Source organism: Canariomyces notabilis, assembly GCF_033297395.1.
Source record: "Canariomyces notabilis strain CBS 508.74 unplaced genomic scaffold N656scaffold_21, whole genome shotgun sequence".
NCBI lineage: Eukaryota > Fungi > Ascomycota > Sordariomycetes > Sordariales > Chaetomiaceae > Canariomyces > Canariomyces notabilis.
Genome location: NW_027041843.1, coordinates 147,163 through 160,247, shown reverse-complemented (window position 1 = coordinate 160,247; position 13,085 = coordinate 147,163). Strand labels below are relative to the sequence as shown.

Here is a 13,085-nt window from a genome sequence, read left to right as displayed (position 1 = left end):
TTGCAATCGGGGCCTGATCTCCGGAGATGCCACCTATTTAGCTGCTAGGCCGATCAGAAATCAAACAGTTCATCGATTTGTGACACGATGCCCAGGCGCCTAACACTAATGAAGTGATGTTCGTTCCATATCAGTCATGACTATCGTCCCTATCTGCCCAGCGCCGGTTTGAGAGCTCTGCTAGATGCCGCGCCTCAGCTCACACGACATCCACCCACTTAACAACTGAACTCACAATAAGGCCGGTTCAGCAGATTTACTATTGAAGGCCCTTGACCGCCCATATCTTCACGGCTGCGTCCCCCCCGGCGCTCGCAACCTTCTGGTCCCCGTCCACCCAAGCCACGCCGTACACGCCGTCCTTGTGCGCGTTGGCCGCCTTGACTCTGCTCCCGGGCTTCGCCAGGCTCCACACGTGTACGTTGGTGTCGAGCCCGCCGCTGACGGCGTGTGTACCGGCCCGGTTCCAGGCGATGCAAAGCACGCGCGCCGTGTGCGCCGACCACCGGTCCGTCGCCACCTCCCATGATGATGTCCCGGTGCTCGTCTTGTACACCACAATCTTGCCCGATGCGTTACCCGCAGCCAGGTGCTTGCCGTCCGGTGAGAAAGATAAGGTGGAGATCTGAGCGGTTGAGTTGGTCAGTCTGGCTCTGGGAGAGAGTTCGCCGCTGTTGTTGTCGAGACTATAGACTTGCACGGCGTTCTCGTTGGCACCAACGGCCACGAGCGAGCCATCCGCTGCTATCGTGGTTGGCGTAAAATCGGTGGGGAGCTGGCCGAGCAGTTGATTGGCCTTGTAGACGGCGATGCCGTTGTTGAGGGCTACGAAGACGTGACCACCGGAGCTGGCGGAAATGCCCTTTGGTTGGGCGCCCAGCGGGATCGAGGTACCGAGGAAGTTGTTCGTCGACTCCTGGATGATGCGGAGCGTATCATCCCACCCTACGCTGAATGTCTGGCCTGCTGTAGAGGCAAATTGCGTCACCTGGTTGGAGTGGGATTGGCCTTCTACCACACTCCCAATGCCAGTAGAGACGTCCCAGCTGCACACCCGGCCGTCAAAACTGCCCGTGGAGACGGTGCTCCCCTTGCCGTCAGACCCCACCCCCAGCGCAGTTATGCTCTTATTGTGCCCCTGAACTACTTTGATAGGCTGGGCGCTCCCCTCGGTGAGATAGTTAATGTCACCGCTCAGGCTTAGACTGATAATAAGCCCATCACTCCTGCCGTGCGGCCATACTACACCAACTTGTTGGTCGGCCACGCTGACGCTCCCTTCCGGCCCAAGCCGCCATGTCTGCAGGCACTCGCCGCCTTCAGCGTCCCATATCCGCACTGTCTGGTCCGCACTCGCCGTCACGAACCGCTTCGAATCCTTCGCCCAGCTCACAGCAAAAATGCTGCCGGTGTGCGCACCCTCGCCGATCTGCTTTGTCGGCTCTCCCGTCTTGCCATCGTACAGCTGGATCCTCCTATCTGCGCCAACAGTAACAAGCATCGCACCATCTGGGCTAAACGCCGCGCCCATCACAAAGCCCTTGTGCAGCCCCGCGGCCTTGGTTGCAAACTTGAAGGGTGCGCCATGTAGGAAGCACATGGTGCTGTCATCAGAGACGGTGGCGGCACGCAGGGGCCGTTGCTGGCGCACAGTGACGGCATTGATAACCTTGCTGTGGCCGCTGACCTCGCCGACGCTATTGCCGCTGTCGGCCGTAATGCAGTGGCCAAAGCGCTCGCGGCCGTCACCGACGGCGATGAGCCGCTGGCTGTCGCCGTCCCACGCAATGTCGGTGATCCGTCCGGAGATGATGGCGTACTCGCCCTTGGTGTTGACCGCCTCGACGGCGTCCCACACGCGTACCTTCCCTGAGACATCGCCCGAGGCCACCCAGAAGCCCGACGGGGAGAACTTGGCTACCGTTGTCGTGGTCGTGTGGCCCGTGTATTGCTTGCTGAGGGCGGGGTTGTCGATGTTCCGCAGGTAGATGGACTTGCCAGACTAGAAGTTGAAGGGTTGAATGTGAGAATAAATTCATGGCACGGCACGCAAGAGCACCAGGTGAGAAAGAAGCTTACAGCATATGCAATGCGCTCTCCTTTGGCGTCGCATGAGAGCTGCGTAGGCTGGCCCCGCGTTGTTGCAGGGGATGCGGCCAAGATCTTCTCGAGTTCAATCGACATGGCTGGTGAACTGTGAATACTCCCAGAGATTTCAGATTAAAGGCTCCCAACAGAGATACAGCAGAGAATCGTCCAACAGGGCTAGGAGAGAGGTTGTTGTAGGCAGACGGACAGCTACCCGAGAATGGAATGGAGCCCAAGCAGCTGTGGAGGGGCACTTGTGTTCAGGGGCCAGAAGCGGTTGCGGGGCAGCCATGCAGCATGCCGTGAGAGCTGACGCCTAAATTGTGGCTGAAACCTCCCGCTGAGACGTTGCTACTGTGGCTGATCAAACACCGAGAGGCCGGGTTGTGTATCCGTAGATGCACCGAAAACGAAGGGAACACAGCGAAAGCAGCAGCCATAGGATGACGTCATACCATAAGGTTGTCTGATGTGCATTGCACGCAAAGTTGATCGAAACCTCCACGGGCTTAACAGATAATTTCACAGAGCCGATCCATAGAGGTCACCCATGAAACCTTGTGGTTCCCAATGCTGTCTCGCGGTGGGTTCGCCCATTGTATCTCCTGGCCTTGCGGGAGACAAGCAGCGGAAACCTCGCTTGCCTTCCTTTGAGTGTCGCCCTCAAGGCCCAGGCCGTCAGGTTGATGTTCAGATCAGTTCCAAGACCAACATCAGTTTTGGCATCCGCAGCTTTTTGTTCCAGAAATCACAAGGTAAGAGATAGACTGAAGGAGAGGAGGTTTCTGTAATCATTACTACAGCCATTGTTGCACGATGAACCCAGGAATAACTCTTGAAACCGATGTATCCGTATATCCGGTTCAGATTGTATGTACTTGTACAGTACCTGCGAGGTTAGCTCGTTGGCAGCCCGAAAGTCCTCAAATAAGATAGCAAAATACCAAGTAAATTCTCAGCCGTCTAGTGACTACTTTACATAATGCCTTGATCACAACTGCAAAGCCGCCGTGTCTGATTTCGAAGCACAAATCAATCTATTGTACGAAGTAGTAGGTAAGGGTGAATTGAAGTGATGATATGAGCAGCTGTTTACGGGGAGGTATACGAGACTTGCATCTATCATAATACAATGCCCCCCTGGTTTGTTCGCTAGCGCCTGACTTGAAGACAGGGCTCAACCCCAAAATCCAAATCTCAGCAGCAAAACAGCCACTTTTTGCACAGATAAACAGACATATGAAATGGCACATTCTAAATATTGCTAGATGCTTTATTTTTCTACGTTGATATATTCCTTATGGCTGTGGAGATGCATCTTTTTGAAACTTGGACCAGGACCCCTGTCATGAGTTCCACGCTAACAAACAAACCAGGGTTGTACTGTATATGTAATTTTGAGTAGCGCGTCTGAATTGATGAGCCGACGTTCCGCCGTTCGATCGCAGTTCGATAACTAAGCGTAATCTATCCGTATAGTACAGTATTTTCCGTATCCGTACAAGTACCTGCTGCAACCGTATCGTGCGCCAAAAGATCGGGCTCCTCCATTTCGCCAGCCTCGTCGCTGTTTTCAAGCACCAAGAAACAGTCTTGCTTCACAGCACTACTTTACCTGGCGAATATTCCACGACCAGCTGCTGTCGCTGATCTTGTAAGTTGTTTTTCTGCTCTGTCCTAGCTGATCCTGTAAGTTGATAGGGCTTGCCAGTCGTGAGTCGCGACTCACGTTCCCCCAAGCTTCGCACCCCGCACAAGCTCCCTCACTAATCGCAGGCTAGACTCTCGCAATTCCCAACCTGTGTCGAACTTTCGGTCCAGAGGCAAGATGAGTTCTCCGAAAGAGGAGGAGAAGCCTCACGATGAGTCGCGGGAACACCCGGAGGGTGATGATGCCAATGACGAGGTGCGCCTTTCATGCGACCGTCGCGTGTTCAGCCATCGGCAACGAAACGACTAACTGGATGAACAGGAGGAGATCTCGGCCATGAAGCGACGCGTTGCAGAGATGGAGGCAGAAGCCGCTAAATTAAGAGAGATGCAGGCGTCCCTGGACCAGACTCGCCAAGAGCTGAGCGAGGACAAGGAGGACGTCGATAACCGGAGCATATTTGTCGGCAATGTCGACTACTCAACTTCTCCAGAAGAGCTGCAGGCCCACTTTCAAAGCTGCGGGTCAATCAACCGCGTCACAATCCTGCTGGACAAGTTCACAGGCCAGCCAAAGGGGTCTGTACCATCCAGGCGTCCAACCGCTGAACTCACGATCTGGGTTGCTGACAAAAGTACTGCTCACAGATATGCATATGTAGAGTTTAGCGAGCCAAATCTCGTCGCCCAAGCCCTTGTTCTCAATGACAGCGTCTTCAAGGGCCGCAATATTAAGGTGGAGCCGAAGCGGACAAACGTGCCGGGCATGAGCCGTGGCCGCGGCCGGGGAGGGTTCCGTGGCGGCGGTCGGGGCTTCTACAACGGCTACGGTGGAAGAGGCGGGTTTCCAAGAGGAGGATATCGTGGTGGCTACAGGGGTCGGGGTCGCGGTTTCGCCCCGTATTAAGCTCAAGGCGCATCTACTAGAGCTGGATGGAACATGGTATGCCATGTTTGATCTGATGGTGACAGCCTTCCAGGGTGTACGATAAGAGCCAGGAAGGACTGTTGAAGTAGGGACAAGTCGTTTTTCGCGTCGGCAAGGCGTCATGGGGATGGCAAAAAGAACGGAAGGATACTTCTTACAGAGCATTTCTATCCTTTTTCTTTCTTTATATCGGCATCAGCATTTTTCGTCACTACGTGACCGTAAGATCGGGACAGATCAGGAAAGTCACAAATCAATCTACAACGGTATCGACGGTAGGCAAGCTTTGGCCTGCTATCTCTCAAAAGGGTGCGTTCTCCAAGTCTACTGTAGCATGCCTTGATTCATCAAGCAGGTCTCTGTGTCTTCTTGGGAGGCGAGGACAGAGAGCAATGTATGTTAATATGAAAGGATAAACGAGAGAAAGAATTTGACTCATTGTTGATTCCGGGGCATTCCGTCACAGGCGTCATGCATGTCATGATGGACAGAAGCCAAACCACTCTCCACAGCTGTCGTTATGGCAGTTAACGTTACCCGTCCATTCTTCTGTCATCGGTAGGTAAAAACAATGACGGACCGAACAATGGATGCCGTGTTGCAAGGGAGATGAACCGAAATAGTGCAAGAAAGGAGCATATACAAATTTATATACTATCCATCATGACCTTGCATATAAAGGAATTTATTTAGAGATACAGAACAATGGTTCCAGAAAGGTTGCTCTACTCTAAATACCTATGCAATGAGCGTAAAGCTCTAAGAATGGACCCTCAGGCGACGATGTGACTCCACAGCACAGGGCGGCGCACCTCGCTAAAATGTTAGGGGGGGCACGGGTGGATGAGGGCGGCTTGGTCTCTGCATGGGTCGGTCCGCCTGACACAAACACCTCAACTCTAAAGCACCACTGACTGTCCGTGCATCTATCGACTCTGGATATTGCCGTTCCTTCTGTATATCGACAACGGAGTGGGTTTGTTTCTGGGACAGTGTGTGGCATCAGTTATCGCAGTATCAGATCCTTCGACTGGCTTTCGCTTCATCACGCCTGTTAGAGAAGGAGGTTCCCAAAGCGGGGTGCCCCGGACAGCACAGCCTCATCACTTTGCACCTACGTTAGTTACGTTCAACTCTCGACGCTCGCTCGCTTTCCCTCGCCTTTTCGAATCGTGCTTCTGTCAGCCTGCCTCGTCGCTTTTGGCTGTTTTTCTCCGACTGGGCGCTTTCTAGGGCGTCGCGCGTCGTCTTCTCCCATCGAGTCTGCATTTTCCGGTCGCTCTCATTCCTGCTCTCGCCTCCGATCGACCCCCCCTGTTGTCCGCCGCCACGTCCGGCATCGAACAGCGTATTGATCTGTCGAAACCCGCGTCAGCCACCAGCCTGGTGGACGAAACTGCGGTTCCGTCTGCGAGGTCCATTTTGGACTTTGTCTGTTGGCAATCATGAGCAGCAGTCGAGCGGATTCAGGGCTTCCAGCGTAAGTTTCGAATGGTGTTGGCAGGGCCCCTTTGCCTGTCTGAGGAGTCATTCCGAATGAGGACTGTGGCTGACGTACTGCAACAGCCAACCGAATCTTCGTGTTACAAGTAATCGACTCTCCCTTTGCCTCTTCGGTCAACCCATTCAACGCCAGCAAACTATGCTAACTAGGTCATATAGTCATCGCTGCCGATGGCTTATACAAGCGAGATGTATTCCGTATGCTGCCCTCCCGTTCTTGGTCGTCGAGGCATCATGCCCTGCTTTCTGGTCTTCTAAAGCCGCATAATACTGATTCATGTCCTGCAGGGTTTCCTGATCCGTTTGCCGTCGTCACTATCAATGGCGAGCAAACCAAGACAACACAGGTGTCCAAAAGGACTCTTCACCCGTACTGGAATGAAGCCTTTGACTTGTCAGTGGTGCCGGCTCAGTGATATCCGAGGTCGGGTTCTGAAGCTAACAGGTAACAGCAAGGTAAACGAGGACAGCATTCTTGCAGTCCAGGTGTTTGATCAGAAAAAATTCAAAAAGAAGGACCAGGGCTTCCTCGGAGTCATAAATATTCGGATAGGGGACGTCATCGAGTTAGTCCCAGAGGCTGATGGTATGGATCCCCACCATCCCTGTTTCTCGTGCCGCGCCGCTAACTGGAGTTCAACCACTGCAGACCAGATGCTCACTCGGGATCTCAAGAAATCTACTGATAATCTTGTGGTACACGGGAAGCTCATTCTTAATCTGTCGACGAACCTGACAGCTCCAGTTCGCAATCAACCCCCTCCCTCAGCTTCGTCCTCCACCCGACCGTCCCTCCTCAGCCCGACGCCGTCTATCGTCCCCAATGGCGACCGCATGTCCGAGAGACCGTCCTCGGCCGTGTCCGGGCCCAATGGCACGCCCACCCTAGGCACACAAATGACTCTACCCCACCGCCCGGCAAGCTTAGCATCGTCGCCGTCAGTCACGACCAACGGGTCGGCGCAGCCGCAGCCACGACAAGCCAGCAGTCCGCTGAGCCCGTTCGAGGACGCACAGGGCAGGTTGCCAGCCGGGTGGGAGCGTCGTGAAGATAATCTAGGGAGGACATATTATGTCGACCACAACACTAGGACTACCAGCTGGAACAGGCCAACAGGCACAGGGGCCGCCGAAAACCGCACGGCCGAGGCGAACACCCAAGTCGAGCGGCAGAGGCACCAGAACCGAACGCTTCCCGAAGACCGGACCGGTGCGAACTCACCGACGTTGCAGGCCCAGCAGGCCGCGACCCAAGCTGCCGCTGCCAGCACCATGATGCACACCGGGACGACGACGGCTGGGTCAGGCGAGCTCCCTCCAGGATGGGAGCAGCGATGGACTCCTGAAGGCCGGGCTTACTTTGTTGATCACAACACACGGACAACCACCTGGGTCGACCCTCGGCGCCAGCAGTATATCCGGATGTACGGCGGGCAGAATAACGCTGGCGGTACCATTCAGCAGCAGCCCGTCTCGCAGCTTGGGCCCCTGCCTAGCGGGTGGGAAATGAGGCTGACCAACACGGCGCGAGTCTACTTTGTCGACCACAACACCAAGACGACGACGTGGGACGATCCCCGACTTCCGTCATCGCTCGACCAAAATGTTCCCCAGTACAAGCGCGACTTCAGGAGAAAACTCATTTACTTCCGGTCGCAGCCGGCCATGCGCATTCTCTCTGGGCAATGCCACATCAAGGTCAGAAGATCCCACATTTTTGAGGACTCTTTTGCAGAAATCATGCGCCAGTCGGCGACAGATCTCAAGAAGCGGTTGATGATCAAGTTCGACGGCGAAGACGGTTTGGACTACGGCGGCCTTTCTCGAGAATTCTTCTTCCTCTTGTCGCATGAAATGTTCAATCCCTTCTACTGCTTGTTTGAGTATTCAGCGCACGACAACTACACGTTGCAGATCAACCCGCACTCAGGCATCAACCCAGAACATCTTAATTACTTCAAGTTCATTGGGCGCGTGGTTGGCCTAGCCATCTTCCACCGGCGCTTCCTTGACGCTTTTTTCATCGGGGCCCTGTACAAGATGATTCTGGGCAAGTCGGTAGTGCTAGCAGACATGGAAGGTGTAGATGCCGACTTTCACCGGTCACTGCAGTGGATGCTGGATAATGACATTTCTGGCGGCATTCTGGAGCAAACGTTCTCGACCGAGGACGAGCGGTTCGGCGTGATTACAGTGGAGGACCTCAAGCCGAACGGGCGCAACATTGAGGTGACAAACGAGAACAAGAGGGAATATGTGGATCTGATGGTCAAGTGGAGGATCGAGAAGCGCATTGCCGAGCAGTTCCAGGCGTTCAAGGAAGGGTTCCATGAGCTGATCCCGCAGGATCTGATTAATGTGTTTGACGAGCGTGAGCTGGAGCTGCTAATTGGGGGCATCGCCGAGATCGATGTGGACGACTGGAAGAAGCACACCGACTATCGCGGCTATACCGAGTCGGACGAGGTGATTCAGTTCTTCTGGCAGACGGTGCGGTCTTGGGACGGCGAGCAAAAGTCACGGCTGTTGCAGTTCACGACGGGGACATCGCGGATTCCGGTCAACGGGTTCAAGGATCTCCAGGGCAGCGACGGGCCGAGAAGGTTCACGATCGAGAAGGCCGGCGAGATTACGAACTTGCCCAAGGCGCATACATGGTGCGTTGTCCGTCCATCCCCTTGTTCTGTATCGATTTGCTAACGCTGTGACTACTGTAGTTTCAACCGCCTGGAGCTGCCTCCATACAAGACACTGGAGATGTTGCAGCAGAAGTTGACGATTGCTGTGGAGGAGACGATGGGTTTCGGTCAGGAGTAGATTCGAAGCGGGCATACCTTTTTTTTTTTTTTTTTTTTGCATTGGTCTTTTGTCGTGGGGCTCTGCTCTTTGCGTCCTATTAACCTCTTGGAGCCGGGTTTGCATCTGAGCAAACGTTGTATATAGATGGGCCTTCTCCCTCCCAACCAGCCCCCTCGATTTGATGCGATGCGTTGAGTGACCTGAAGCACGGAGTGAAACCGAGGGACTTCGGGGTGCAGATTGTGTTGGTGCCTCTGTTTGTGGCTCTTGCTGGCATTGAAGCAAACACGGGATCCGGGTCTGGGCCTGTTTGTGTTATCCTCGTTTGGATGGTTGGACCTCGCTTGATTCCTGCAGGGAGGGGCTCTTTGTGTTGCCTAGCGAGTTTGATTACAGCTATTACCTACTACTAGTACATTACAGTATACTAGCATTCAGTCTTAGCTTGGATATCCCTTTTGGGTGGTTGGCGAAAAGAAGGTGTTGTTGACGTACTGAGTGCGTTGGATCGCAACCCAGGTCAACCTGCTCTGGAAGTCCGGAACTGGTTGCACGGCAATCGGGGCCGGCGATCGGGACCGGCAACGGAGCTCTTCAATTTTTTATTGCATAATCAAATAGGTACTATCGGATAGTATTTACATGGCCAAGTCGGCTCGATATCTTATCTTTACGACTTGCATTCTTGAAAAGCATTCCCCGCCAGCTTTCCCCTGACACTGAAAGTGACTAACCTCTACCATAACTGTGAAGTTTTCACTTCCAACCTGAGAAAGTCCTTGAGTGTTGAAACGCCAATGGCGGCAACGACGCCATCTCCACCACCGCGGTCCCGATGGGGCCTCAACCTCTCGCTCCTCTCAGCAGCAGCCGCCGGTGGGATCGCTGTCGCCGCCGTGATAAACAACTTTAACCTCCAGCACCGCATCCATGATCTCGTCGGCCGCCACTTTCCTCTCACAATCATGAACAGCAACAACCATGACAAGCACGCCCAGACATACTGCTACCAAGGCATCCTGACCACCACCGCCAGCATCGGCGCAGGTAGCAGTGATAGCGACCCCAGCAGCCCCAGGCCAAATTGCTTCTCAGTATCGTCTTCCCCGTCGCCGTCCGGACGAGGTGGGACCTATTTCACCCGCGTGTTCCACCACTCCGATTCCGACTCCGAGGATCGCCTGGAAATCCGTCCTGGTTACGCCATTCCGGGCCTGTGGGACGGCCACGGCCATCTGATGCAGTACGGCGAGTTCCTGCACTCGGCCGACCTGTTTGGCGCCGACTCGTCCGACGAGGTCCGCCGCCGCCTGGTCGAGTATCTGGAACAGAACCCGGCCGCGGGCTCCAGGGACAACTGGGCCAGAGGGGTCGGATGGGACCAGATGCTTCTGGGCGGGATGCCCTTTGCTGCAGGTGATTTCCTTGTCCGATTGGATTGTTTGAGACGCGGGGGCTGATGGTGGGTTCCCCCTTTTATTTTGAGGGGGGTGGCGGTGGTTTCTAGGATATGCTTGAGCAAGATGAGCGGCTGAAGGGCAGGTATTTCATGCTCGACCGCGTTGATGTCCATTGTACCTGGGTCTCGAGGGCCGTGCTGGATCTGTTATCCCCCGACGACCTGCCCGAGGATGTCCCCGGCGGGGAAATCGTGCGGGACCCCGGGATGGGCGTGTTTTGCGACAACGCCATGGACCTGGTCACGGCGCTGTGGCCGAGGCCCGGCAAGGAGAGGAAAAAGGAGTTCGTCAAGTCGGCCATGAGGGAGCTGCACAAGGTCGGCCTCGTCGGCATGCACGATGCTGGTGCGCTGCCGGGTACGATTGCCTTGTACGACGAAATGAGCCGAACTGAGACCGAGGACTGGACGCTCAGGGTCTACGCCATGCTCGAGTGCGACGAGCGGAATACCTTTTGCTCTGGCGATGCAGTCAAGGTTGAGCATGATGACGGGATGTTCTCGGTTCGGAGCGTGAAGTTGTTTGCGGGTATGGCTTGGTTTGAGCGTCCCTCCCAGCTGCAAGTTGCTGATGTGTGGGACAGACGGCGCCCTGGGAAGCTGGGGCAGCGCCATGATCGAGCCCTACACCGACCGGCCTGATACAACCGGCTCGCTGCTGGTCAATGCATCCACCCTCACATCCCTCGCCAGATCCTGGGCAGCCGCCGGTTTCCAAGTCAACATCCACGCCATAGGCGACCTCGCCAACCGCCTCGCCATCGACGCGCTCGAAGCCGCCTTGGTAGACCTCTGCCCGCACGAGAAAGGAGATCTCTCAGCCTGCCAGTCCCGTCATCGCTTCCGCATCGAGCACGCCCAAATCATCCACCCAGACGATCAGAAGCGCATGCACGCCATCGGAATCATCCCCTCCATCCAGCCTACCCACGCCACCTCGGACATGGCCTACGCCGAACTGCGCCTTGGTGACGAGAGAATTCGCACAGAGGCCTACCGCATGCGCTCACTGTTGGACATCGGCTCGGTGCTTGGAAGTGATTTTCCCGTGGAACCGCCCAATCCATTCGAGGGAGTGTATGCAGCCGTCACGAGGAAGAATCCGCATACTGGGATTGGCCCGCCGGGACATGAGGCCGGGTGGCACGTCGAGGAGGCGCTTACTGTGCAGCAGGCTCTAGATGGGTTTACCAGGGGTGCTGCATGGGGAGCCTTTCTAGAGGGCAAGGCTGGGGTCATTGCGGAAGGGGCGTTTGCGGATTGGGTGGTGCTGGACTACGATATTGAGGCTGTTGAGGAAGAGGATCTGAGGCACTTGACGGTGAGGGAGACGTGGGTGGGGGGGAAGAAAGTGTATGAAAGGGCGGACCAATCGAGAAGGAAAGGGGGAGCAGACGTCCAGGAGGATTTGTAACTGAGTGATTGTTAAGAAGAGCGTCGTCTTGCGTTCAGACCATTGACGAGCGTTAGAACAGCGGAACAAAAATAGAAATAGAGCGTTTACATGCCATGCAAGAGCTGTCGCCAGTCCTAAATTGCAGACTGCAGCTTCCGGACTAACTGAATGGCTTCCTCCCTTGCGTCCCTGACGATATCACCCGCCGGACGCACCTCCTTGACCATGCCAACCCCGGTTCCTCTGCGAAGACGTTAGTAGATGATGGTTTCGGAGCATCGCTGGGCAAACACGCACGCCCATGTGATCTTCCGTGATACATCGCCTGCGCTGTCTGCCTCCTTGAACAGCCGAATGTTTTCCTCCAGAGGCATGCCCGCTACGTGATCTTCCCAGGACTTGCCGATGATGGCCCGCCCGTCGTACACATCAGGCCAGACGCCAGTGCCCTGGATGTCGTCAAGAACAGCGGTCCTGCAAGCCAAAATCATCAGCCGGGCCACCTTCACCTAGTCGAGGTGGAGCCTGTTTACTTGACCGTCGACGGCCCCCCGTCTGCCGTCTCGATGACAATCTTCTGTCGCCATTCAGGGGCCCAGGCTTCTTTGGACGCAATGAACTGTTCTGATCAATCAATCAACCACCCACAGCAAACCATCGCACATTTGGGACTTCAACCTACCCTGGTCCCCATCACAATCCCCTCCGCCCCTGAATAGATTCAACCAACCCGAGTCAGCTCCCCCACCTCATAGACCAGAACATAAGAGACAGTGCAGTGGAAAAACTCACCAAGAGCCATGGCCGCCGCTACCCCTCGCCCATCAACAATCCCACCAGCCGCAACAACAGGAGGCACATCTTTACCCTCACCAAACTCTCGCCGCAGCATATCAACCACCTCAGGAACCAACGAAACAACCCCGGCCCCACAGGCAGCAAACTGATGCCCGCCGGCGTCAGCGCCCTGGACGACCAGCACGTCGGTGCCGCAATCAACGGCCTCGCGCGCCGCCGCCACCGTCCCGACCTGCCAGAGCACCACAAACCCTTCCCGCTTCAGCGCAGCAATCACATCCGTCAGAACGCCTGAGGCTATTTCCTCGGGCCGGGGTGCGAAGAGCCAGACTGCCGCAGGGCGGTGGGTTAGGAGTATGGGCAGGGCGGTGGTGAGGAAGGAGGTGGAGAGGGTGGGTGAGAAGAGCAGGAAGCCGACTCCCACCGGGAGTGGAATTGGTTTTGAAGGTGAGGAGGAGGGGGGG

At 55.5% G+C, this 13,085-nt stretch overlaps 5 protein-coding genes across 5 annotated transcripts in view; 3 read left to right on the top strand and 2 right to left on the bottom strand.

Moving 5' to 3' along the window:
• Nucleotides 1–259: 259 nt before the first annotated feature.
• Nucleotides 260–2,184, bottom strand: N656DRAFT_831044 (WD40 repeat-like protein; the record flags this gene model as incomplete). The annotated part of the gene is made up of 2 exons (XM_064818620.1): nucleotides 260–2,002; nucleotides 2,080–2,184. The coding sequence occupies 2 exons, from the start codon at nucleotides 2,182–2,184 to the stop codon at nucleotides 260–262; spliced, it is 1,848 nt and encodes a 615-aa protein (XP_064667638.1).
• A 1,685-nt stretch (nucleotides 2,185–3,869) lies between these two features.
• N656DRAFT_782098 (RNA-binding domain-containing protein) lies at nucleotides 3,870–5,124 on the top strand. The gene is made up of 3 exons (XM_064815697.1): nucleotides 3,870–3,994; nucleotides 4,061–4,317; nucleotides 4,387–5,124. The coding sequence occupies exons 1-3, from the start codon at nucleotides 3,917–3,919 to the stop codon at nucleotides 4,643–4,645; spliced, it is 594 nt and encodes a 197-aa protein (XP_064667637.1). The 5' UTR covers nucleotides 3,870–3,916; the 3' UTR covers nucleotides 4,646–5,124.
• A 987-nt stretch (nucleotides 5,125–6,111) lies between these two features.
• N656DRAFT_714509 (HECT-domain-containing protein) lies at nucleotides 6,112–8,986 on the top strand (the record flags this gene model as incomplete). The annotated part of the gene is made up of 7 exons (XM_064811979.1): nucleotides 6,112–6,146; nucleotides 6,233–6,255; nucleotides 6,329–6,367; nucleotides 6,458–6,563; nucleotides 6,622–6,755; nucleotides 6,819–8,826; nucleotides 8,887–8,986. The coding sequence occupies 7 exons, from the start codon at nucleotides 6,112–6,114 to the stop codon at nucleotides 8,984–8,986; spliced, it is 2,445 nt and encodes an 814-aa protein (XP_064667636.1).
• Nucleotides 8,987–9,960: 974 nt separating this feature from the next.
• N656DRAFT_736445 (amidohydrolase 3) lies at nucleotides 9,961–11,908 on the top strand. The gene is made up of 3 exons (XM_064812726.1): nucleotides 9,961–10,395; nucleotides 10,476–10,956; nucleotides 11,012–11,908. Exons 1-3 carry the CDS (start codon nucleotides 10,207–10,209, stop codon nucleotides 11,839–11,841), a joined length of 1,500 nt encoding a protein of 499 aa, XP_064667635.1. The 5' UTR covers nucleotides 9,961–10,206; the 3' UTR covers nucleotides 11,842–11,908.
• A 49-nt stretch (nucleotides 11,909–11,957) lies between these two features.
• The window catches only part of N656DRAFT_758045 (inosine monophosphate dehydrogenase), a gene marked incomplete at its 3' end in the record, with an annotated part of 1,621 nt that continues 493 nt past the window's right edge, over nucleotides 11,958–13,085 (bottom strand). The window contains exons 3-7 of the mRNA XM_064813167.1: nucleotides 12,616–13,038; nucleotides 12,506–12,534; nucleotides 12,357–12,442; nucleotides 12,121–12,297; nucleotides 11,958–12,066 (exon numbers count right to left, since the gene is read on the bottom strand). Coding sequence (XP_064667634.1) covers nucleotides 11,958–12,066; nucleotides 12,121–12,297; nucleotides 12,357–12,442; nucleotides 12,506–12,534; nucleotides 12,616–13,038 — 824 coding nt within the window. The remainder of the gene's footprint in view (nucleotides 12,067–12,120; nucleotides 12,298–12,356; nucleotides 12,443–12,505; nucleotides 12,535–12,615; nucleotides 13,039–13,085) is intronic.

Bases quoted from the DNA above. Each gene is read 5' to 3' on its own strand.
- N656DRAFT_782098 (XM_064815697.1), top strand. From the start codon at position 3,917: ATGAGTTCTCCGAAAGAGGAGGAGAAGCCTCACGATGAGTCGCGGGAA. The intron at 3,995-4,060 runs GTGCGCCTTTCA...CTGGATGAACAG, and splicing joins GTGATGATGCCAATGACGAG to GAGGAGATCTCGGCCATGAA. The intron at 4,318-4,386 runs GTCTGTACCATC...TACTGCTCACAG, and splicing joins TTCACAGGCCAGCCAAAGGG to ATATGCATATGTAGAGTTTA.
- N656DRAFT_736445 (XM_064812726.1), top strand. From the start codon at position 10,207: ATGCAGTACGGCGAGTTCCTGCACTCGGCCGACCTGTTTGGCGCCGAC. The intron at 10,396-10,475 runs GTCCGATTGGAT...GGTGGTTTCTAG, and splicing joins TTGCTGCAGGTGATTTCCTT to GATATGCTTGAGCAAGATGA. The intron at 10,957-11,011 runs GTATGGCTTGGT...TGTGTGGGACAG, and splicing joins GAGCGTGAAGTTGTTTGCGG to ACGGCGCCCTGGGAAGCTGG.